Below are 25,569 nucleotides of genomic sequence, written 5' to 3'. Positions count from 1 at the left end.
TTTTATTTTTCTTAAATATGATTTTGTGGATGACGTAATTATGTAGTCAATATTTATTTGTGAAGAGTCTTATTTGGTGTTTTATTGTGTTATGTAGTAGTAAGTAATAAGTTAATATATTATGTTTTTGTCGTTTTAATAATGTGTTGTTGTGTGTATAATACTACTTGTTAGTAGTGAAGTGAACATATTGAATTTCAATAATTTTGCATTTAGGTATTTGTTGATTTTAAGATTAACGGCATCAAAATTGTATTTCAATTTTTCACATTTTTTCACATTACCTTTTCAGATTTTTTTTGCACTCTCCCTATTTTTTGACCTTGAACATTCTCATCTATGTATTTCGTTACCTTTACGATGTGCATGGCTTCTCACCACCACTGAGAAAAGACTCACCTCCGTGCTCTTGTTTTTCCTCACCTTCTTCTTCTGTGAGATATCTGGTATTTTTTATAGATCACGCATATTAGTTCCATGTTGTGCGGTTGTGTTCTTACGGCGTTGTAGGTTATTTCAGTCAATATTGGTCCTTTTTCCCTTAGATTTTGGCAATGTTAGAAACTACATCTCGTTGGGTTATTTAGAGTTTATTTTTCTTTGATGTTGTCTTCTTCGTCATTGGTTTGCAGTCGATAATCTATGTTGTCGTGGTTTTCAAGATCTGTTTTTTGGTTATCTGACTTTTATGCTCTTTTTCATAGCTCGAGGATGGCTCTACAGTTTGCTGATTTCATTTCGTCTCCTTTTATCTCTTTGTTCTCTCCGGTGGCTCTCCCTTTCGCTATATTTGCTATTCCAGGGTTGGATAGTATTTTTTTTTATGTATGCTTTGTGCGCTTGGAAGGTTATTTATAGCCTCAAGCTTGAGCTCTAGTTTTTCGGTGGTTGTCTTCCATTCTTTCCCACTCATGTTGTTTATCATCTTCTCATGCGTCCCCTGGTGTAATGTCCGGGGTTAGTCTTTTGGAGCTTTGGTTTCTTCTATTCAGAGCTTTGTGGTTCTTTGTTGGCATGGCGCTGTATGTACTTGTTTAGTTTGTGATGTGCTTCTTACTTCTTAGCTGGTGGTTGTGCTTCTGGTGCTTTAGGCATACGTCTTCTTGTTTCGTGGTAACTTTGTTCTTCCGATGATTATTCTTTCTCTAACCCATTTTTTTAACTTTTTGCGCTGGTGCTTGATCGCGATCCTTTGTGTTCTGGGGATTATTTTGTCTCATATTTTATTTTTTTTACCTTTTTCTGACATATGTTTGTTCTAGTTAAGACATTCTATGGTAAGATGAGATAAGTTGGTCTTTTTTGTTGATATCTTTTCAGCTCCAAACCTTTATTAAGTTGTGTTACTATGATATTTTTTGTTTTTCTCTATGATTGTGGAAGTTTTAAGTTTAAATTATGTATTGCACTCTAGTTTCTTCTTATTAATTTAGTCATTTTATATTTTTAATAGTTATATAAATATATAATTTGTAAATAAAATAACAAAAAATAGTAAAAAATAATAAAACAATAAAAATTACATATGGTAAACAAATAATAAAAAAATAAAAAATTATGTAATATTTAGTTGTGAATAAATTAAATATTTAATTTTTATTATTTTATTTATTTATTCATCTTGAATTTTAGTGAACAATAAAATAGATTACCAAACTTCCATACAATAATAGTTCGGCGAAAAAGATTAGATAGCGCACAATTAGAAAGTATTTGACAAAAATGCAATAATATAAAAAAAAGACTTAAAACATAAAAAAAAATACATGAATGACACATGTCGCAAAATCCACTCCCACTTGTTAGAAGAAGAAAAAAAAAACAATTATATATATATAGATAACTAAACAATTTTTATTCTTTTTATTTCAGATGCTATGTCTAAAAATACAAAGATTCAAATATTACTTTAAAAAAATATATTTTATATATATAATAAATTAACCAATCATAAAAGCGGTTAGATATAATTGGTTGAATAGTTTCAATAAATTAAAGTCACAAAAGTATCAAAACGTCTTACGTATTGAAATACCACATTTTTCTAAAATATCATATATTGTGAAAGAGTATTTCTCTTTAATGTATTTGCATTAATGTTACCGATGATTGTCTTGCGAACTGAAATTGAAACCTCATGAGTGCAAAAGTAAAATGAAATGTGTGTTTGGATCCAAAGAGTGGAAGAAAATGATTATGAGACAAGACAAAACTTTGTTGACTTTAGAAGATAGTGATGTCGGAAGATGAATCTGTGTACGTCCCGAGAGGAATGATTTGCTCATCGGAAGCAACAAAAGCTGTTTGTGCAAATTGGGGATCGATCTCCGTTATCATTTTCTATAATATCTTCCCATGACTGTAATAATTGAAGCTTTGAAATCCACATACTCCATATTGATACTTGCAACCATTGAATCTTAAAAGTTGAAAGAGAGTGGTTCAGTCGTCACTTACTACGACATTGTGTTTAAAGCCGCTAACCAAATTCCAGTATTTCTTTATTATGCGTCATGTTCTTTTTTTTTTTTTTTTGAACGACATGCGTCATGTTCATATGTAGAGAAGTTCTCAATAAAAAAGAACTAGACAATGATTGTAATTGTGTGCTATTAATCGCGCAAAAAAAATATGGTGGTGGTGAGTCTGGTGACTACGCAAATGTTGTCTGATATTAACAGATTGCCTTTGATGTAAGGAACGTAAGGAACGCAAATCATCAAGCTGCAACAAAGATAACATCAACCTTTTTATATATATACCTAAAAACGAATATTTAATCGATATCAATGTATTTTTGGTGTTTCTGTTTTCAATTTATTTGGTACATGCTGTTCACATTTTCGTCTTCGATTTTGTAAATGAATATACATAAATCAGTTTTGTCAACATATAACTTGCAGTATATTACCAAGCTAGGGCAACACTGTTTACGAAAGAATAAAAAAAGCAGATAAACGCACATAACGGGCCAAACAATCGACCTTGAAATTAGAAGAGCATGAAATATAAGAAATAGAAAATCGAGTAGAACCTTCTCATGATATAAAACTCGTTTGGCAGAATAAATAAAAAGGCAATCCAAGTTTCACATCGGATATTAGACATAATAAAATCTAATATATATAACTGGTCCAATCCCATTTAGTATCAAGCATTCTGGGAATAACGACCTAAGAACAAATTCGTGAGGGCTTAGGCCCAAAGCGGACAATATCATACTAAGCGAGGGGTTGGACATCTGGTGACGGACATCTGGCTCTAGTTGAACGTCTGGCTTCCAGCACGGACATTCAGTCTGGCTCTAGTAGAATATCTGGCCCATGAGTGCTTCTAGTCCGTCGCAACATGCATCGTTCAATATGAGTTTTTTTTTTTTGTTAAAAGCGTTCAATATACAAGAGTTAGTCTTCGGATTTTGACGTCATTGCAGTCAACTTTGGAATTTTGACGTCATTGCAATCAACTAACTCCTTACAATCCGTCTGGAAGGAATCACCATTACCTTTAATGTATAAGTTTTTATGTTATAATTAATTGGTCTTGATGACAAAAAAAAATTAATTGGTCTTAAGTTGCATCTTTTTTTTCCATGTGTGGCCCGAGCTAACAAAACATTTTTTTTTGTCATCAGCTAACAAAACATTTTATTCATGGTGTTTCTCAACGAATACAAGAAAGATGCTCAATGCAATTATTACTTCCGTTTTTATTTGTAAACTCTTAGAGTAATTAGGGCCAGCGCAAACGCGGAGTTGTAGACATATTTCTTATTTCATCTTAATATTTGTTAGGATTATTGTAGCCGTGAATTTTGCGTTTTGGGTTCATCATTATTTTTTAAGTTTTTTATTGTTATAAGGTTAGAGTTGTGATGATGTACTGTGTATGCAATGTTCTCCACTCATGAAAGACTAAACTGTGTTACTAATGTGATTGATATAGTTCGTGGTGTTGCTTGCTGTGTCACTGAGACTTATTGTTTGTTTGTCTTTTTAATTTGTTACTTGTACTGTTGAAATTACATAAATTATATTAAAGTTATTGAGAATACCTTTTGTTTCTAGATATTTTTTCTCCAGTTTAGTTGTGTAAGTTGTGTGTATTAAGTAATAATTTTTTTTATTCTTATTATGTTGGTTATATGTTTTTTTACTTTTAAACTTGTTGTTTTTACTGGACCTTTAAAACAAATATATGAAGACTTGTAGAAATAACTATAAAATGAGTGACAATTAGTATTTGGGTCTTAATGGGTTTTAAACGAATATATGTATTTCTCATAAGAAGACAATAGCGTTGGCATGTTGACATTAAGCATGTAAGCTATTTTTATAAGATAAGAGGAGTGAGCAGGTGGAGATGTTGTTGCCGTCTTTGTGTCTGTTGGGATTGTCTCTTGTATTTTCTGGTGTGGCTGTGTTTGTTTCTCTTTTATTTGATGAGTAATATGTAAACAAAAATCATTGTTAGTTGTATTTATCATAGTTTGTAACTTACTCTGCTTTTTTGTTTAGGTAATTTCACTGATCTTGGTTGTCGTCTTCGTCTTCTTCGTAAGCATCTGTGAAAGTAAGTTTGTAAATTGTTAAATATTTGGCCGTGTAGTTTATATTTGTTTAGCTGGCTCAATGTATGTGTCGTTGAGTTTTAGTTGAGTTGATTGGTTTGGTATATTTGTTTTGAAGTTTATTTGTAAGATTAGACAAAAAGAGAGGTGATCATTAATGAATGAGGAATGAATGATCAGGTTTCTGAACCTTACATACATAGTTTTCTTTTTCAGGAACTCGACAACTATCCGACTGAGTCATGTATATCTCCTTCTCTAGCTCTCCATGAAGACACACTGTCTTCACATGAAATTGCTCAAGCTCCAAGTCCTGACATGCTACCAGCACTAGCAACACTCTGATGGAAGTATGGCTGACCACCGATGAGAATATCTCATCGGAGTCTACTCTCTCTCTGTGACTGAACTCTCTTGCAACAACCTGAGCTTTATACTTAACTTCTTCTGTCGATGATGCTCCATCCTTAAACTTGAAGACCTACTTGCATATAACATCCATTCTCCCTAATGGTAATGTGATTAGATACAAAGATGATTCTTCTCATGAGACTCCATCTCCTCTTCCATTGCAGCAAACCATTTCCTAGGCACATAACTTGAAATAGCTTCTCTGTAAGTAGACGAATAAAGAGAATTATGTGTTGATTGTTTCTTACGGATCAATGAGGAGACGAATAACGACTCGAGTTATTTCTTTGGTGAGACTAGAGCTCTGGACAGAACGGATTTGCCCAACCACATCTGTGAGTTTAAATATCAGTTATGATATCAAAACATAATATAACCCAGATGCAATATGATAATATACCTGGGAGTTCTAGGTTTGTGTTCACAATCACTTGGAGATTGTCGAACAGTCTAATCTTGACTGAATATTGATCTTAGGAGCACCTGTGATGACTTCATCAATAATGGTTAGTGAGATAAAACGAATGAGGAATGAATGATCAGTTATCTTGTGCATGCTTGAGCACCTAGAAACCTCAAAACGATTGACTTTCACAATGGAACCAGCTTTCAAAGATGGCATGTAATGATTAGCACGTCCGACGGGAGTAAACCCATGAATCACGGAATCTGCAAATAATATTATTCAACAAAAAATCAGAAAATAAATTAAAACAATTATGTTAAATAAGTGTTATAGATCGAAGATTAACTTACCTTTTCATCAAGGAAGAGAACCGTGATTCCCACAAACTCCCTGTCTTTCTTGAAGTTCAGGGAATCTCAGAAGCGAGGAAGCCAGAGGCTATGTTCTGACTACTATGACCAAGACAGAGAGATTCGAAGGTTGAGTGACGGACGCCGGGACGCCGGTTTGACGAATTGGACAGGCAGAGAGAAACATTTTCTAGAAGTTGGTTAAATGTAAGAGGAATCAATGAGTTTTGTGGAGATGCAGATTGTGTTCATTAAAGATGAGAATCATATATATAGGGTTTATATAGGGGCTACAAATCAGGAACATTTATGATCAAGCGATTTAAGATGTGGACATGAAGAGTTCACCGGTGAAAAAAATAGATTACGAACAGACACATGGCGCAACTCTGTAACTCTGACTTGTTTGAGACAGTGATTGAAAAGAACTCAAACTCATGTTAAACAACAATAGTTTACAATATGAGAAAACTATAATTGTTGCAAACTTGAGCTTTTTTCATATAACATGATGAATCTCATTTAAAAATGAAACCCATAACGCACTTGTAGGTCCGACCCTCAGAGGAAGCCGAATAAGCAAGAGCTTCCCACCTTCATAAATATATATTAGGTTCGACCATCAATGTACAAAATATCAATTAGCTTAGTGGTATAAATGTTGGTGTTTATATATCAATAATCCGGGTTCGAGCCATAGATTTGATATTTTTTCACACCTTTTAAAATTGGGACCCACAAAACACTGACGTGGCGCGCTGAGGAGTGAGCAAAAACTCATCTATTACAATATATATTTCAAAGGTGGTCTCTCACTAGTCACTACATCTCTCAAATGTGTTTTTAAAATAGAAGAAGTAAAAAACAATGTCTCTATACGAGAGACTTCAACAAATTTTTGAAAAACTATTTCTCCATTTTTGTCACACAATATATAGATAACATTAATACATATGTTTTTTTTCTAAATAATCTGTATATTGAAAATATCAAAATTTATTTTTAAGAGATTTATGTGAGATTCTAACCGATAATGGTGCTTTTACATTTAATAAAGTGAAACATGAATAAGTAAATTGTTTGGGACGAAATAGGACCCAACACAAACGCTACTATAAGATTATCATAATCACGAAATCTTGATATACACTACAAGAAAACACAAGTTTAACGAGAAAACTTAACAAAGAAAACTAATCCTCGTAAATTTACGTCGACTTTACGAGAAATTTACGAGGAAATATAAAATCAACGTTATTTCCTCGTAAAATAACGACGAAATCATTTCGTCATAAAGTCGATGTAATGTCACGCGGCTTTTACGAGAAAATACGCTTTCCTCGTAAACTCGACGTAAATGTAACGTGTACTTTACGAAGAAATATTTTACGTCTACTTAGCGAGGAAATTTTGAATCCACCAACTTTGTAGTTGTAACACGTTTTTTTTTCGGCAACCTAACTAAATTTCGTCGTAAATTTCTAGCAAAATTACAACTACCAGATTCAAAAATTTCCTATAAATATGGACGTTTGAACATCATTTTAAACACACCAACAAGAAAAAAAAAACGTGAAAGAAAAAAAAATGTCGGGCTCCGGGAATATTTTCGAGTTGCGGAGGTAGATGTATATGCATAGAGATGCTAACGGGAGAGTGACGAAAGAATACCTTGCAGGGCTGGATACATTGATGCATCAAGCAGATTCCACACCGCTAGCCCAAGAAAGCGGTAAGATGTTCTGTCCTTGTCGGAAATACAACAATTCGAAATTGGCAAATCGTGAAAATGTTTTGAAGCATTTAATAAATAGAGGTTTCACGCCAAATTACTATATCTGGTTTCAACATGGAGAATGTTATAATTATGATCAGAATGAAGCTAGTAGTAGTAATAGCAATTTTCAGGAAGAACAGGTTGATCATCATTTACATAATGAACATAGTTACCATCAGGAGAAGCAGATGGTAGATTATGATAGGGTTCATGATATGGTAGCTGATGCATTCGTAGCTCATGATGAAGATGAAAAACCTAACATAGATACAAAAGAGTTTTATGAAATGTTAAATGCGGCGAATCAGCCACTTTTCAGTGGTTGTAGCGAAGGTCTCTCTAAATTGTTGTTGGCTGCTAGAATGATGAATATTAAAACTGATCACAATCTACCTGAAAGTTGCATGAATGAATGGGCAGACTTGTTTAAAAAGTATTTGCATGAAGACAATGTGTATGCTAATTCTTATTATGAGATTCAGAAACTGGTTTATAGTCTTGGGTTGCCTTCGGAGATGATAGATGTTTGCATCAACAACTGCATGATCTACTCGGGAGATGATGAGAAGTTAGAAGAATGTTGATTCTGCAAGAAGCCACGATTCAAGCCGGAAGGACGGGGACGTAATAGGGTACCGTACCAAAGGATGTGGTACCTACCAATTACAGACAGATTGAAAAGATTGTATCAATCTGAGCAGACAGCCGGAGGGATGAGATGGCATGCCGAGCATACCCAGACGGATGGTGAGATGACTCATCCATCAGATGCAAGAGCCTGGAAACATTTTAACAAAGTACACCCGGAATTCGCTAGCAATAGCCGGAATATGTATCTTGGATTTTGCACAGATGGATTTAGTCCATTCGGAATATCAGAGAGACAATATTCATTGTGGTCAGTCTTTCTTACGCCATACAACCTGCCACCGGAGATGTGCATGCAACGGGAGTTGCTATTCTTGACCATATTAATACCTGGTCCGAACCATCCAAAAAGGTCTCTAGATTTTTTCCTACAACCACTGATAAAAAAGTTGAAGGATTTGTGGTCAACAGGGTGAGGACGTATGACTGCTCAATGAAGACGAATTTTACGATGCGAGCGATGCTTTCGTGGACCATAAGTGACTTTCCTGCCTATGGGATGTTGTCTGGATGGACTACACATGGGGGATTAGCTTGTCCATATTGTAATGGAACGACAGATGCATTTCAACTGAAGAATGGTAGGAAAACAAGTTCGTTCGATTGTCACCCTCGATTTCTTCCCATTGGCCAATCGTACCGAAGAAACAAGAAATTGTTTAGGCACAAAAGGGTTGTGAGATACACTCCTCCTCCATATCTAACTGGAGAACAAATTAAAGCGCAAATCGACTGCTACGGAGCTAACGAAACAGTTCGTTGTGGTGGTAATTGGCATGTCCCCGGTAATATGCCATTTTAGAAAGATCTTCTTCTGCGCCACAACCTCGATGTGATACATATAGAGAAGAATTTCTTTGAGAACATCATGAATACAATATTGAATGTCCCATGGAAGACAAAAGACAACATAAAATCGAGGTAAGACTTGTCGGATATTTTCTCAAGAAGTGAGTTACATTTAAAAAGCAATGGACAAGTTCCCATTCCGATATTCAGATTGTCTTCAAAAATAGTCGGTGTTGTTCAACTGGGTGGCATCAGAAGTGAAGTTCCCCGATGGTATGTTTCAAATCTCTCTAGATGTGTTGAAAATGGTCAAAAGTTCTCCGGGATGAAGAGTCATGATTGTCATATCTTTATGCAGCGAGTACTTCCCTTTGCATTTGCGGAGCTCATTCCAACAAACGTACATGAAGCACTTGCATGTAGTATATTATAACGCAATAATTTTATAATGGTTTAGTTTGCAATAATATATGACTAATAATGTGTTTAATTGTTTTTGGAATATACAAGGTATTGAAGCATTTTTCAGGGATCTGGGCACACACACTCTTAAAGAAGAAGTCGTGGAACAGCTTCAGGAGAGCATTTCCATCTTATTGTGCAACTTGGAGAAGATATTTCCTCCGTGATTTTTTGACGTCATGGAGCATCTAGATGTCCACCTCCCATATGAGGCATTGCTTCGTGGACATGTACATTACGGATGGATGTATCAGTATGAGCGAGCCATGAAATATTTGAAGGGAAAAGCAAAGAACCTCGCAAAAGTTGAAGGTTTTATAATTTTTGGAAGTTTGATGGAAGAAACTTTTCACTTCACATCGTACTACTTTGCGTCAAAAGTACGTACCCGAAAAAGAGCTCCAAGAAGATATGATAATGGTGGTATCGCGCCAACATATGAAGTTGTTGGTGTTCCAGACATCTTTAGCCAGATTGAGCGACTCGGTGGGAAATCAAAAGAGGTTTGGTGGTCGAGTGAAGAAGACACTTATAGTGCACACACCTATATTCTATTCAATTGCGAGGATCCATTGATGCGTTATTTTGAATGGTAACATATATGGACAATTCTAAACACATATAAGTATAAATTATATATATAATTGCCAAAGATTAATTAATATAAAATGTGATTTTGCAGCCTATTTGTTTCTCAAGCCGAAGAAACATTCTCAGGTATATCCACAAGTGACGTAGACAAAAGGAAAGATCAACACTTTATTAAGTGGTTGAAGAATCAGGTATTAACTCAAACTCTTAATTTTTTCAGGTCGATCAAACTCTTTTTTTTTTGGAATTAAAATGTTAAATTTAAACTTAAAAAAAAAGACCATTACAAAATGTTTTTTGAATGTGTAAAGAGAACAGTACTAGAACGCAAATAAAAAATGGTCTTCTCCTCCATTTTCTTCTATCTTGTAGTGAACCAATATCTCAACTAGTAACTATGGAATACGTGTGAAAGGGGAAACAAATTTCTACGGGATCTTGACGGAGATTATTGAAGTCGAATTCCCAGGGATATTGAAACTGAAATGCGTCCTCTTCAAATGTGAATTGTTCGACCCCATCGTCAACAGAGGTGTTCGGTTTAACAAATTCGGTGTAGTTGATGTCAATGGTGGACGAAGGTACAACAAATTCTTTTTTTTGCCATACATGAGCAAAATAAATAAATTTCTACGTTTTCTTTATTTTTGCAGGTACAACAAATTCGAGCCTTTCATCTTAGCTTCACAAGCAGACCAAGTTAGCTTCCTTCCATACCCTCGGATGAGAGAATCGGGAATAAATTGGTTAGCCGTGATCAAAGTTACACCTCGAGGACGAATCATCAGTGGAGAAGAACCACCATTGCAAGAAGAACAAATAAATGAAGTCGAGGAACCTGAACAAGAAATTGATGACATCCTTCTCATTGATCCGCATAATCATGAGTACAAAGATCTTACCGACGATGCCACATACGAAGCTGTTGAAGACGAGTTTAATGAAAATGATGATGTTTCTAGTGATGATGAGAATGTCGATGTATCCGATTGATATATTTTGTTTTAATAAGATTGATTTTCAGACTTAATGCATGTGATTTGATGGATTTAATCATGAAAAACTATTTATATAATTTGATTTTGTGTAAGGTAATTGGAGTTTGTATTAGAAATAAGAGATTGTGATTATAAGTTAAGGAATTGTGGTTTTAGAATTTGGGGTTTGGAATGGAAAAAATAGATTGAGGTTAAAGGGAAGATGGGTTTGGGGTTTGGAATATATGAAGTAGAAGATAAGGAAGATGAGGTTTGGGGTTTCATATTTTAGGGATTTAAACATAATCCTCGTTATTTCCTCGTAAAATAACGAGGAAATAACGACGTAATTAAAAAATAAAGAACGCGGGACTCGTTAATTCCACGTAATCCGAAATCGTTGTAAAGACCTCGTAACGGGAAAACACGGGCCTTGCTATTTCCTCCTAAAATAAAAACACGGGCCTTGCTATATCCTCGTAAATGAACGACCAATTAGGGACTACCGTTGTAATATTTGAAAAAAGAAGAGAAGAAAGATACTGGAATCACAGGTGGGAAGAAACAAGGCGAGACCTACGTAAGTCTAGCCTTGTCTCCGTCCACATGTGTTCCAGTATCTCTTCTCCTTCTTTTTTTTCAAATCTTTCTAATTTGAGAAACAAACTGGTGAGTAATTATCTCTAATTTGAGAAGCAAATTGGTGAGTATATCTTTGATTTGTGAAGCAAACTGGTGATTATTTATAGGAAATTTCGAAAGGTTTTACGACCAATTAGCTTCGTCTCATTTCTCGTAAATAAAAAAGCGGGACTCGCTAATTCCTCGTAAATGAACGAGGACGTTACGAGGAAACCAAACACGGGCCTCGCGAGTTCCTCATTAAAGGGAAGATGGGTTTGGGGGTTTGGGGTTTAGAATATATGAAGTAGAAGATAAGGAAGGTAGGGTTTGGGGTTTCGGATTTTAGGGATTTAAGCATAATCCTCGGAAGATGGGGTTTGGGGTTTAGGGTTTCGGATTTTAGGGATTTAAACATAATCCTCGTAATTTCCTCGTAAAATAACGAGGAAATAACAACGAAATTAAAAAATAAAGAACGCGGGACTCGTTAATCCACGTAATTTGAAATCGTCGTAAAGACCTCGCAACCGGAAAACACGGGCCTTGCTAATTCCTCATAAAATAAAAACACGGGCCTTGCTATTTCCTCGTAATTTAACGTGGGCTTTACGAGGAAACAAAACGCGGGTCTTTGTAATTCCTCGTAAATTTACGAGGACATTACGAGGATACCTAATCTCTTATACATACTCGCGAGCGCTCACACTTTCATTTCGTCTCAACTTCCTCTCCACTTCCTCTCTATTTCGTAGCAATGGTAACTCTCTCTAATTCCTCTCTAATTTGATTAGTTTAGGATATATTAGGTGGTTAGTGTAGGGAATTTAGATAGGTTTTATAGATTTTATGTTAATTAGTGTTGATTAAGTGGTTAATGTAGGGAATTTAGTTAGATTTATAGAAATTGTAAATTATAGAATTTGTTAATACCGTTGATGTTAACTTCAAAGATTAAATTTTTTTCAGGGCATTCGAAAGAACATGCTTACTCCCCATTATAGAGAGTTGTTCGGTGAGCCTGGTAGTCGTTTAGACCCGCATTCTTTGGCTCCCAGTTCTTCTTCAGCTCCCGGTTCTTCGGGTCCGGAGACTGTCCCCAAGACTCAGTATTCTCAGAGAGTCTCTCGGTCGCCTTCTTCTAGTGCACCATCTGTTTCTCATGTGCCTCCTCCGATGGCTCCTCCAATGGTGCCTCCTCCGACGATGCCTCCTCCGATGCCCACCGAGATTCATCCCGATTTGATGGTGCCTCCAAGTGCTCCTTACTTGCAGTACACTGTCGAAAACCTTCTCGGTCAGCCAGACAGAGAAAGTTTACCAGTCATAGACCCCGACCGACCGGACGGAACTTTGTGGTATGTTACATTAATTATTATTTTTTAATTCTTTTAAAATTCATTTATAACATTAATAAATAATTTATACATTAAATTTGTTTTTTTCAGGTTTGGGGTTGACGGATGTCTTGCATCGGACGTAACCGACACGATCAAAGGTTACTTCTCCATGCCACATCCGAATTGAAAAAAGACGCCGATCTACGTCAGAAAGACGTGGTTCAAAATTTACGTTGTAAGTTACTATTAATTAATTATATATACTTTAATTTTTTCATGATTTATATATATATATATTTTTAAACTAATTATTAATTTAATTTTTTTACAGCAAAAATATCATTGGTCCATGGGGGTCAATGAAAGGGTGAGGAAAGCGTTTTACGCGAAGGCGAAAGTTCGCTTGTTGGACACGGTCTCCAACTGGAAGGGTGACTGGATCGTGAAGGGGTATGAGCGTGGCAAACCCGCTGAGCTCACCACGGATGTGTGGGATGGCCTCATCCGTTATTGGCGGGATCCTGACGCCATTAGAATCGCCCAGTCTTGCTCTGCCTCCCGTAACACGGTAGATGAGCACGACTACGGGCCGATGCTTCACTCTACGGGCCAAAAACCCTACGTCGGTGTCCGTTTGGAAATGTTAATTAAATATTTTATTTAATTATTTATATATACATATATATATATATATATATATATATATATATTCTAACTTTCTTAAATATTTTTTAGGCCAAAGAGACGGGACAACTCCTGTCTCTTTTGCAACTTTACGAGAGGACCCACAAGAACAAGGCGGGCCAATTTCTAGATGGCAAGTCCGAGCAAATCTTCAACGACTTGGTTACTCGGGTTGACGACCGCCAGACCCAGCTGACCGAGAAGTCCACCGACGGATTACCCGTCACCTTATCCACACTTGAAGTGGATAGGATTTACGATGAGGTAATTTTTTTTAAATTTTTATTTTTTTTATTATTCAGTTAATTTAACTTTAAATTTTTACTAACAATATTTATTTTTTGTTTTTAAGGTTGTCCCTAAGAAAAAGGGACGTACGTTGGGGATTGGTTCCGTCAATGATGTTCCGAGAGCGACATCGTCTTATGGTCAAAGACGGGATGAGGAAGTCACTAAGCTGCGTAACGAGTTGGCCTCGACAAATACTCGTATGGGTAGAGTCGAGGGCTTCTTGGACGTTATAGCGGCCACAAATCCGGAATGGGAGTCCATGTTGAGGAACATGCGACAACAACATCCCATTCCAGGCGAGTCATCCGGCACACATAACAAGGTGGATGTTGCGAGGAGGAATGAGGAATTCTACCAGGCGATGAACGACCCTTAGTTCTTTTTTTCCGGTTGTTGTATTATAAATTCAAAACTTATTTATATATAAAATATTTTTGTAATGATTTTTATTTTAAATTATAATTTTATTAATAAATTAAATATTTTTAATTATTATTTTTAATTATATTTTTAAATGCAGTAAAATAAAAAAATGAAATAAATTCGTAGCTAAATTACGACTTAATTTACGTGGAAAGTTTACGAGGAAATGACGAGGAAGGTTAAACGAGTATTTTACGAGGAAATACTTTAGAGGTATTTACGTGTATTTTACGAGGAAATAATTTCAAGATATTTACGTGTAATTTACGACGAATACCTTTCGAGGTATTTACGAGGAAATATAGCGACCTCCTTACGTGGAATGATTACGTGGTCTTTACGACGAAATGATGTACTTCGTCTTTACGACGAAATGTTTTCCTTGCTAAGTTACGACAAATTGGCGAGGAAATATGCGTTACGATGAATGAGTAACGACGAAACGTGTTTTGTCGCTAATTATTCGTAAAGTCTCTTTTACGACAAACTCACGATGAATTTTGCTTCGTTAATCTCATGTTTTCTTGTAGTGATATTCTAATATTATCGTGCACACAACCAAATAATTAAGCTGTCAGTTGACGAAATGAGTATGATCAATCTCAGTGGCTTATTATATGACTCATGCAAGTGACCTAGAATGCACCGCAAAAAGTTCAGACTGGATGTTATCCTATATGTATACACTCCTTTTTAGTCATGAATTAGCACGTAGGGCTATTAAATTCAACAAATTTATCATGTCGAACTTATATGTTCACATCATTTTACATGCTTTACATATACACGTAAAGATAATTTTAATAGTTTTCAAAATCATAATTCATATTTAAACATAGTAAAATGAATGTGAATTGTTGAAAGAACATGCATACAAAAGGTGTTTCTAACTAATCATTATTTTAAGGACTTATTTGCCCAATAACCAAATTCATAATACAAATTAGATGGATGACACTGATGTTGACATAATAAACAAACTATCATTTATGCTATAATTTATCCAGTTATACCCTGTTCAATTACAATTGACCGGTAAAAAAAAGAAAAAAAAAGATAACGTACAAGTTTTAAGGTGTGTACACCTTAATAGATAACTGTTTATAATGAGATATATGAAAGACATCTACGTAACTTGTGTTTATTACCACATACAATTTTAAATTAGATTAGTAATGTGATTCCATGAAATAATTAAATGAATTAATGGTGTAAAAACTGAAATGAATTTAGTGCATAATGAAAAATAAAAGATGGTTCTATTTCATATGAGAAATAGTATATGAGTCTGTTATTTATTTTTCTATATATTTTACGGTTACTATCAATTGATGATATTTACTCAACTAAAAATATATATTTTTAAAATACATAATTTATTAATATCAATAACTTAAAAAGTTTTAAATATTTTAAAAAATTATATATGTTAGACAAAATTAAATATATTTTTTTTGAAAATGGATAAAATATTAAATAATTAATTAATGACATAAACAAACAGAAAATCTGTTGGTTAGTTTCCCACACGGGGTCAGGATTTACTCTGCTATGATTTACTGTTCAACACATGTCACTTATCGGACGACTCTTCTTATATTCCTTTGACTCACGGACATCAGTCAAATGCCTCGCGCTCTTGAATTGATTAATCAATGACTATTTAGAGAAATAAATAAGTTGATAAAAATATTAATTAAAAATATCTAAGTTGATTAAAAATTATTCGGAGTATAACTTTGTTTTCTAATTAAAACGGCTTAAAATCCCAAAGTTTAATTATGTAAATTTATTTGATGGACACTTATACATTAGGCAACTTGATATTTTTCTCCTTACATTACACACTTGTTATCCTTTATGATAATTAAAACTACTATTTACGTACTTATGGCAATGATGTACGCATATACATATGCTACCTGTTGTTACGGATGTGAGAAGATATAGATTAACAGATTGATAAACCATAAAGAAAGACACAGAGATTTAACGTGGTTCACCCCTAACGGCTAAGTCCACGGGCAAAGAAAATGTTATTATTGATGGAGGCGAGTTTTCAGAATACACTTCGTGCTACAGACTAGGGTAAAACCCTAAAGATATATATATAAGAAAGCGTTTAATGAAACTTTCAATATTTCTCGGATTTTGGCAAGGAGCGCCCGCTCCATGCCAGATGGAACGCCCGTTCCATGTATTAGGGAACGCCCGTTCTCTGCCAGGGATCGCCCGATCCATGACGTCTGGATCGCCCGATCTTTGCCAACTCACAGATTCAAGGCATATTTCAACAAATCTCCACCTTGACTTGAATCCTCCATCATCAAATGTACCAGAACACACTTCTTCATGCTCAGAATACAGATGTACCAGACTCTCTCTTTGCCTCAGATGTTCCGTCGAACTCATATGTTAGATGTCCCGTCTGACCAGATGCTCCTTGGAGCTAGATGCCCTCACTTAGGCCAGATGCTCTTTCGAGCCAGATGCCCCTTAAGGCCAGACGTCCCAACGGGATAAACCATATAAATGGTGAGATGAACATTCGCAGTGCACCGAAATCTGATAGGTTCATCTGAAGACATCACGAACCTTGTCATCGCCTTATTAATGTAGGTCTTCTGTGACAAGAACAACTTCTTCTCCCTATCTCTGAAGATCTCCATCTTTAGAATCTTCATTGCTGCACCCAAATCCTTTATCTCAACTTCAGAACCCAAAAGCTCCATCTTCTTGATGTCACACATCTTCTCTTGAGCTATCAGCTTGTCATCTACATACAACACCAGGTAGATATACGAAACATTCTCCACCTTGCTCATGTAAATACAACAGTCATAAGGACTCTTGTCGTAGCCCAAACTGACCATATAGCTATCCAACCTCTTGTACCACTGCCCAAGAGACTGCTTAAGTCCACAAAGTGACTTCTAAACCTTACATACATAGTTTTCTTTTTCAGGAACTCGACAACTATCCGACTGAGTCATGTATATATCCTTCTGTAGCTCTCTATGAAGACACACTATCTTCACATGAAATTGCTCAAGCTCCAAGTCCTGACATGCTACCAGCACTAGCAACACTCTGATGGAAGTATGGCTGACCACCGATGAGAATATCTCATCGGAGTCTACTCTCTCTCTGTGACTGAACTCTCTTGCAACAACCTGAGCTTTATACTTAACTTCTTCTGTCGATGATGCTCCATCCTTAAACTTGAAGACCTACTTGCATATAACATCCATTCTCCCTAATGGTAATGTGATTAGATACAATGTATGATTCTTCTCATGAGACTCCATCTCCTCTTCCATTGCAGCAAACCATTTCCTAGGCACATAACTTGAAATAGCTTTTTTTGTAAGTAGACACCTCGCAAGTATCCACTTTTTCTGCAACCTTGTAGTACATGACCCACCATATCTTCAAACCGATATCTATCTGGTGGCCTGACATCAACTCTCCTTGGTCTCTTTCTAGCACAACTGTATTTTTTAGACCCAATAAGTTGATTTTCAGAATTAAAAGACTTTGGCTGATCGTCTGTCATCGATCGCTCGATCCCTTCCTGCGGATCGATCGATCCTGGGTAATCTGACTGGATTTCATGCAGCTCCACCTGCGTGTCAAAACCATCTGATTCAGCCCAAAACCTCTTCTCCAAACTAGCATTTGAAAGTATGCACCTCGCTCTCTCATACAAAATTTGGTTCATTCTCTCTGCTACACCATTCTTCTGTGGTGTATCCCTAACTGTAAGATGCTTAGTAGTTGTTGCATCCTTACAAAACTTATTGAACTCTGATGAACAAAATTTCAGACCATTTGCTGAAACTGTAGAACCTTCCAGCAAATACAAAGTACCATGAATGAAACCTCTCAGAACCACATCTGAACCCCTGTAGACACTCAGAACTCCATCTCCACCTGAATACTTGAAACCTCTGCTATCCAAAAGACTAACTGAGATCAAGTTCTTGGACATGGATGGAACATGTCTAACTCCGGTCAATGTGCAGAATCTACCACCATGTGCCTTGATCTTTATAGAACTGATTCCTGCAACATTGCAAACAAAATCATTTGCCATCTTGATCTTGCCATCAATCACTTTCTCATACTCTGAGAACCATTCCCTCCTTGGACACATATGATAAGACGCTCCTGTGTCTAGAACCCACACAACTATAGAATGTGTTTTCCATGAGCAACTAGAGCAATATCGTCATCAGACTTAGCTTCATTCTTTGCTATAGCAGCGAAATCAGCTTGCTTCTTCTTCTTAGGACAATCAGATTTCCAATTCCCTTTTCATTGCAATAATTGCAAGTATCATTTGCTTTAGGACCCCTTGAGAATGACCTTATGTCTTTTGACCTCCTGTCTTTCCCATAGTTCTTTCCACTAACTACAAATCACCCAGAAGCTTGGTCATCTGTACCAGAATTTGATGCCTTGTGACGCAACTCCCTGCTGTGAAGTGCCGACCTGACTTCCTCCAAACTCAATGTATCCTTACTCTCTATGAATGATTGAACAATGTTCTCATACGAGTTTGGTAGTGATACCAACAAAATCAGTGCCGCATCCTCATCCTCCACCTTAACGTCAATATTCCTCAGATCCAACATAATGGAATTCAAACTGTCAAGATGATCCTGAAGTTGTGTACCTTCCTGCATCCTCAGAGCGAAAAGATGTTTGTTTTAAAAGTAGCTTTTTAGTCAGAGACTTCGTCATGTATATACTCTCTAACTTCGACCACAAATCTGCTGCAGCATCAACACCATAAACCTCGATGATGATGTCATCTGCCAAACTCAACAAAATCATTGAATATGCCTTCTCATCAGCAACCTTCATCCCAGCTGTAACAGGTTCAACCTTATTTCTTGATAATGGTACCCAAAGACCTTGTTGCTTCAGCAACGCCTTCATTTTGATTTGCCAGAGACTGAAACTGTTCCTTCCTGTAAACTTGTCGATCTTCATGTTTATCCCAGACATCTTCTCACCAGATTCAACCCGAAGCTCTGATACGAGTTTGTTGTTACGGATGTGAGAAAATACAGATTAACAGATTGATAAACGATATAGAAAGATACAGAGATTTAACATGGTTCACCCCTAACGGCTACGTCCACGGACAAAGAGAGTATTATTATTGATGGAGGCGAGTTTTCAGAATACACTTCGTGCTACAGAATAGGGTAAAACCCTAAAGGTATATATAAGAAAGCGTTTAATGAAACTTTTCATATTTCTCAGATTTTGGCAAGAAGCGCCCGCTCCATGCCGCATGGAACGCCCACTCCATGTCGCAGAGCGCCCGTTCCATGTATTAGGGAACGCCCGTTGTCTGCCAGGGATATCTTTGCCAACTCACAGATTCAAGGCATATTTCAACAGTAACTACTCTCATATGGATTCGCATTCGTGAGTGTGTATGTGTATACATATATACACTTATCTATAAAAAAAATATAAGTATGTGTGTTAATATAAATATAAAGGCAGCGCCATGGTTCAAGTTTGTCTCTTCATAACTAGCCTGCCTCTCTAACTTTACCTTCTCTACTTCTTTCTTAGAACCCTAAATTACTCAATTAATGGCGATTTTACCGGAAAACTCTTCACACTTGGATCTTACTATCTCCGTTCCAGGCTTCTCTTCGTCTCCACCCTCCGGTGAGCCATATATACAGTAACATATTATGTATATAAAATGATCATTACTAAACTATATATGCAAATATATATAGATGGAGGTTGTGTTTGGATTCTATTTTCGTGATGATTAGATTTTATCTTTTTAGTTTACAAAGATAATATAAACGAGATCTCACATATGAATAAGAATAACTATTCATCGCCATGTTTCTACAAAACGAAATTGATATTAATATTATATACTGTATATCTTTTCTTCGTCTTATCTCTTTGATCTTGTTCAAATAAAATAATTCTCTCTTTGACAACGATATTCCGTTTGTTTGTCGTTTCATTTAAAATGTTATGCATACGATAAGTGTCAGATGAAGGAAGTGGCGGAGGAAGAGAGCAGCTAAAGCTAGACATGAATCAATTGCCGTCTTCGTCTGAAGACAATGAAGAACTCAGCCACGGTGGCTCTGCTCCTCCCCGCAAGAAACTCCGTATAACCAGAGAACAGTCTCGTCTTCTTGAAGATAGTTTCAGACAGAATCATACTCTTAATCCCGTATTCCGACATTCTCTACAAATAATATAGAGTTTTCAATTTCTTGAATATATAATAATTATATTAAAATATATATATTCCTCTATTTTTCGTAACACGTAGAAACAAAAGGAAGCACTTGCAAAGCATTTGATGCTACGGCCAAGACAAATTGAAGTTTGGTTCCAAAACCGTAGAGCAAGGTACCGTTTTTTTTTGTTTTGTCAGATGTTTCTTTTTCATTTGTGTTTCACCTTTTTTACATTATTAGTAAATAATATCTGACTATAGTAAGGTTAAACAATAATAAAGTTAAAAAACAAGGTTAAACAATAAGCGGCTGGTTGATGTCTTGATGATTAATTTGAGAGTTAACATAAGCGTTAGACGTTGACGGAATATAAAATAAAGCAAAAAATGAAATCTGAATCTGATTCGACCCACCCCGTTAACATATAAGTCGTACCCTTAAATAATATAAAGGTAATGCTGTCTTTTTCATTCATTATATCCCTGGATTATATCTCATTCATCTACAAATATTTATTTTATGATGCTTTCCTTATAGGCTCTTCTTAAATTCTCAAAGAGTTATATACCGTAAATGAATCACCACTTGCTACATAAATATAAATAAAAATTTTAGCTGACCTAAACTTATATCAAGTATATTTTTACAGAAAGAAATTAACAGCCACTCAATTAAATACACATATTAATAAAGATAATATATTAATGTTGAAGTAGTTATATATGTCACATCACGTATATATGTGTTGTTGCATGGTTATTTTCACAAGTGACAACAGCATTTTGAAGCCCTCCATTATGATATCACAAGTTGTGTTTCAAAAAGACTACGGCTCGTGTGCGTCAATATTTACGTGTATCAATGTAATACATAATCTGATTTGTATACCTGTATTCACGTGTCAATGTCGCAACGTCTCATACAGTCATCAGTAGTGTTAATACTTTTCTAGTAGCGTAGTACAATTCTATCGTTTCTTTTTCCTTCTTTTTTTCTGCATGATCTGATTTGTTCATGTTTAAAACATATATAATTAATTAATCTATGAATTGCTGGTAATTGTTGAAAAGGAAAACTTGTTACTCATATTATCATATAACTACTCCATAAAGTAAAATATTTTATTCAGAACCCTCAATAATTGTGAACAGATGGAAAAGGATGGTGCAATAGATAAAAAGAATTTCAACACTGGTCGTATTACTATTATAGTATTATGACGGTTTCCCAGAATGTAACTATTATCATGAGACAGTACCGTTATTAATTATAATAGGAGTATTTTCTAGCCTTTTATTTTTAATACTCCTATGTTTTAATTATATTTATCAAAATAGTTTCCAAGTAAATCATGTGTTTTCGTTAATTGACAAATCAGGAGAGAACCGGCGTCCGGTACTCCGGCGTCAGAGGTGCTCTCTCTACCTCTAATCTCCGTCTTCTCTTTGCGCTTGGTCTCTGCTCCTCCGCTCCTGTCCGATATGCTCGGTGGTCTCTGGTTTCGCGGCGCCCCTTCAGCTACGGTGGCCTGCTCATGAGGGTCTACCGCATGCGGTGGTCGTTTGTCTCTGGAGTCCTGGCGAGGGCAGCGAGTGAGGCTCAGTGCGATTCGCCGGTTTTTACGGTTCGTGAACCGTCCAGATCTCGTTTTCCATTTTGTAGATCTGTGCCAGTTCTCGATGATTTGGTGGCGCGTGGCTGTGTGGGTAGGCTCCTCTGCTCGGTATCTGCTCTTCACTTTCGAGTCTGCTCGGCGGTGAAGTTTCGGCAGAGTGGAGCGACGGCGTGAGTGTTTCTTCCGCTTGGTGTCTTGCCGGAGGAGCCTCAAGACGTCTTGTTTCGAGTCTCGTCTTCCGGTTGTGAGCTTGGTGCGGAGTATGCTCGAGAGACTTGAAGGCAAGGTGGTTTCCTCGCTTGGAGGGACGACGCGCTCGCGTGGAGGCCGTGGCGTGAGAAGATCGGATTGCATGTTCGAGTTGTGGTTCCGGGAGATGGAGGCTACCACCGTCGTCGCCGGCTTTTCCTCGGGGGGGGGGGGGGGGTGGAGGTTCCTTCAGCTCCGCCGACGCCGGTTCAAGTTCCCGGGAAGGGAGTCTTCCTTAGATTTGCTTTCGCCGGTTTGGTGACGGAGTGCGGATGCTTTCATAGATCCGCGCTGCCGATGAGAAACCCGAAGCTTTTGGGTCAAGGTTACTATTGTTCGTTTAGTGCGAAGCTAGAAGTGGTGACTGTCTAGGTGGTTCTGGGTCAGGGCGGAGGAGTTCTCGTTTTGATGATGAAGCTCTCCGCCGAGGTGAAGTCGGTCAACTCAACAATTAGGTGGTTCTCGATGCGCGCGTCTAGGGTTTTAAGCGGTTCAAAGGCGGAGATGATCTCGTGTTTCGATTGATCTCTTCCGCGTGTTGACAGTGCGGGTAGAACGATGTCTTCTCTAGTGGTTGGAAGTTTGGTTGTGGCGGGGGAGATCTTGATGGTTTGAGAAAGACCTCCGACATGATGTAAAAGCAAGGAAAATAGGTGGTTTCGGCAGAGGCTCTGCGGGTATCTGAGCTCCGGCGAAACGAGCGGTCCGGCGATCTCTTCCGGTGTCTTCCGGAGTCGATGAAGGGCAAGTTGAGGCGGAGAAACGCATGCCGGTCTGAATGGTGTAGATCATCCGACGTGTCTCTTCCTCTGCTTCCTTGTTTCTCTCATGGGCCTTGATCGTCCGGGTTTGTAAGGTTGGGCCGAGAGGCCGTCTAAGTTGTTTGGGGCTTCGGCCGTATGTTGTAGCCCGTTTATGTTTGGGCCTTTGGTGTTTCTGTTGTATCTGGGCGTGGCACATTTATTTTTAATAATATAAACCTGATGGAAAAAAAAGACTTTTTCTAGGGTGAACCTTTAGGTTCACCAACCAATAGAAAGTTGTCATTTTAGATCTAGTATCTTTTAATTAAGGAAACAAAATAACTTGCCAAATTATATTATGCTTTTAAAATAAAAAATAAAAAATTAAATAAATAAAAATAACAATAGTTCTTAAAAAAAATTATTTAAAAAAAATATTTATTTTTAAGATTTAGAGTTTAGTGTTTAAGATTTATAATTTAGAATTTATCCAAATGTTTAGTGTTTTTCCAAGGGTTTAGGGTTTACCTAAGGGTTTAGGGTTTACCCAAGGGTTTAGGGTTTACCCAAGGGTTTAAGGTTTTCCCAAGGGTTTAGGGTTTAGGATTAGAGTTTAGGGTTTAGTGTTTTGTTGACAACATGTTTAGTGTTTTTCCAAGGGTTTAGGGGTTTACCCAAAGATTTAGGGTTTACCCAAGGATTTAGGGTTTAGGATTTGAGTTTAGGGTTTAGTATTAGAGTTTAGGGTTTAGTGTTTTGTTGACAACATTTTTTTTTTTTTGAATTCGTTTTTTATATATTATTTTTATATATTTTTAAATTTTATTTTGAAAAAATAATATAATTTGCCAAGTTATTTGGTTTCCTTAATTAAAAGATACTAGATTTAAAATGATAATTTTCTATTGGTTGGTGAACCTAAAGGTTCACCCTAGGGGGTGAACCCAAGAATAACTCGAAAAAAAAAATCATGTGTTTTCGTTCTTTGCCTCGTGTACTGACTTTCTCATCAATGCCCTTTGACTCATAATTCATTTGGCCGTTCATGCGTTTTCCATAATTTTATATACTTTTAATATATTTATTTGCATAGCCGACACGCATTTGATCATAAGTTAACAACTTGTATAGACTGTAAAGCATCTTTGTGTCTATTTTCTTTTACATCGATAAAATAATGAACTCGTACTGTGCTGTTTTGAATTTATTTTGGTTTAGGAGCAAACTGAAGCAAACTGAGATGGAATGCGAGTATCTTAAAAGGTGGTTTGGTTCGCTAACTGAGCAAAACCATAGGCTCCATAGAGAAGTAGAAGAGCTTAGGGCCATGAACGTGGGACCTCCCACGGTGACCTCCGCCTCGAGCCTCACCATGTGTCCTCGCTGCGAGCGAGTCACTACTGCAGCCAGCCCCTCGCTGGCGATTCCTTCCCAGAAAACGCTTCCGCCGCAAGAGAGTGAGCATTGATTAATGTATTTCAGTTACTTTTGGATATGGTTTAGAAGTCAACGAAATGCAACACATGCATGAGCCACGAACAAAAACTGATGAAAACATGATTTCCATGTAAATATAGTAATTAGGGATTCTATTCGCGCACGGCGAATCTTTGTAGATATTTTACTTATTTGATCAGAAATCCAATCTCCTTACTTTTGTTTGGAGATATATGTAGTTTTAAAAAATATATAACATTTCAATTTTGGACTCTTAAGGATGCCCTTAGGAAAACTGGTCTCTAGCAAAAAGAGATTTCAAGTTTCTTGTGATCCATCTTTTATTACCAAATAATGATATATACATTTTTCGCAAAAAAATACATTTTGAATATCTGTAACATTCACCTAAAAATTTATCAGTAAACACCATGGTATGAACAATAAAATGCTAAATTTTAAATTTAGGATAAATATTTTGTATTTATTATATGGAACTGTACTTTTTGTTTTATCCTACAATAATTAAATTTAGAATATTGAAAATGAAATAACTTATGTCATTTAGAGAAGAAGAATCCCTCAGCTCTTAGATATAAGATATTTTAGAAAAAAATACACATATTAATAAAATTAATTTTGTATCGTTAAACTATAAATTAAAAAATACTCAATCAACTAAAAAAAGACGATAAAATATAATTGGTTATACAGTTTTTAAAAAAATCAAAATTTATCTATAAATATGAAAACATCTTATATATTTGAACATAATTTTCTTAAAGAAATATCTTACAATTTGAAACTGATAAACTAGATAACTAATGGTTTTCATTTGTCTGAATTTATCTCCTTGTTCGACCGATTGGTTTTTATAAAAATTACAGAAGCCCTCTTAGAGATTTTATGGCCCAATTTGAATATATCTACATAATTGCATAAGTGCTTG

The 25,569-nt window shown here is 36.2% G+C and overlaps 1 protein-coding gene across 2 annotated transcripts; it reads left to right on the top strand.

The window, feature by feature from the left end:
• Positions 1-19,788: 19,788 nt before the first annotated feature.
• Positions 19,789-24,848, top strand: LOC106403031 (homeobox-leucine zipper protein ATHB-17). 2 transcript variants are annotated; one of them, XM_013843871.3, is made up of 4 exons: positions 19,789-20,034; positions 20,382-20,566; positions 20,669-20,748; positions 24,402-24,848. In XM_013843871.3, exons 1-4 carry the CDS (start codon positions 19,956-19,958, stop codon positions 24,649-24,651), a joined length of 594 nt encoding a protein of 197 aa, XP_013699325.2. In that variant the 5' UTR covers positions 19,789-19,955; the 3' UTR covers positions 24,652-24,848. The 2 variants fall into 2 exon arrangements, with proteins under 2 accessions (XP_013699325.2, XP_013699324.2); XM_013843870.3 differs by having other exon boundaries at positions 19,812-20,034; positions 20,376-20,566.
• Positions 24,849-25,569: the final 721 nt, after the last annotated feature.

Source organism: Brassica napus, chromosome C7 (assembly GCF_020379485.1).
Source record: "Brassica napus cultivar Da-Ae chromosome C7, Da-Ae, whole genome shotgun sequence".
In the NCBI taxonomy this organism is placed as follows: domain Eukaryota; kingdom Viridiplantae; phylum Streptophyta; class Magnoliopsida; order Brassicales; family Brassicaceae; genus Brassica; species Brassica napus.
This window is presented reverse-complemented; position numbering and strand designations above follow the sequence as displayed.

Bases quoted from the DNA above. Each gene is read 5' to 3' on its own strand.
- LOC106403031 (XM_013843870.3), top strand. From the start codon at position 19,956: ATGGCGATTTTACCGGAAAACTCTTCACACTTGGATCTTACTATCTCC. The intron at 20,035-20,375 runs GTGAGCCATATA...GCATACGATAAG, and splicing joins CTCTTCGTCTCCACCCTCCG to TGTCAGATGAAGGAAGTGGC. The intron at 20,567-20,668 runs GTATTCCGACAT...CGTAACACGTAG, and splicing joins AGAATCATACTCTTAATCCC to AAACAAAAGGAAGCACTTGC.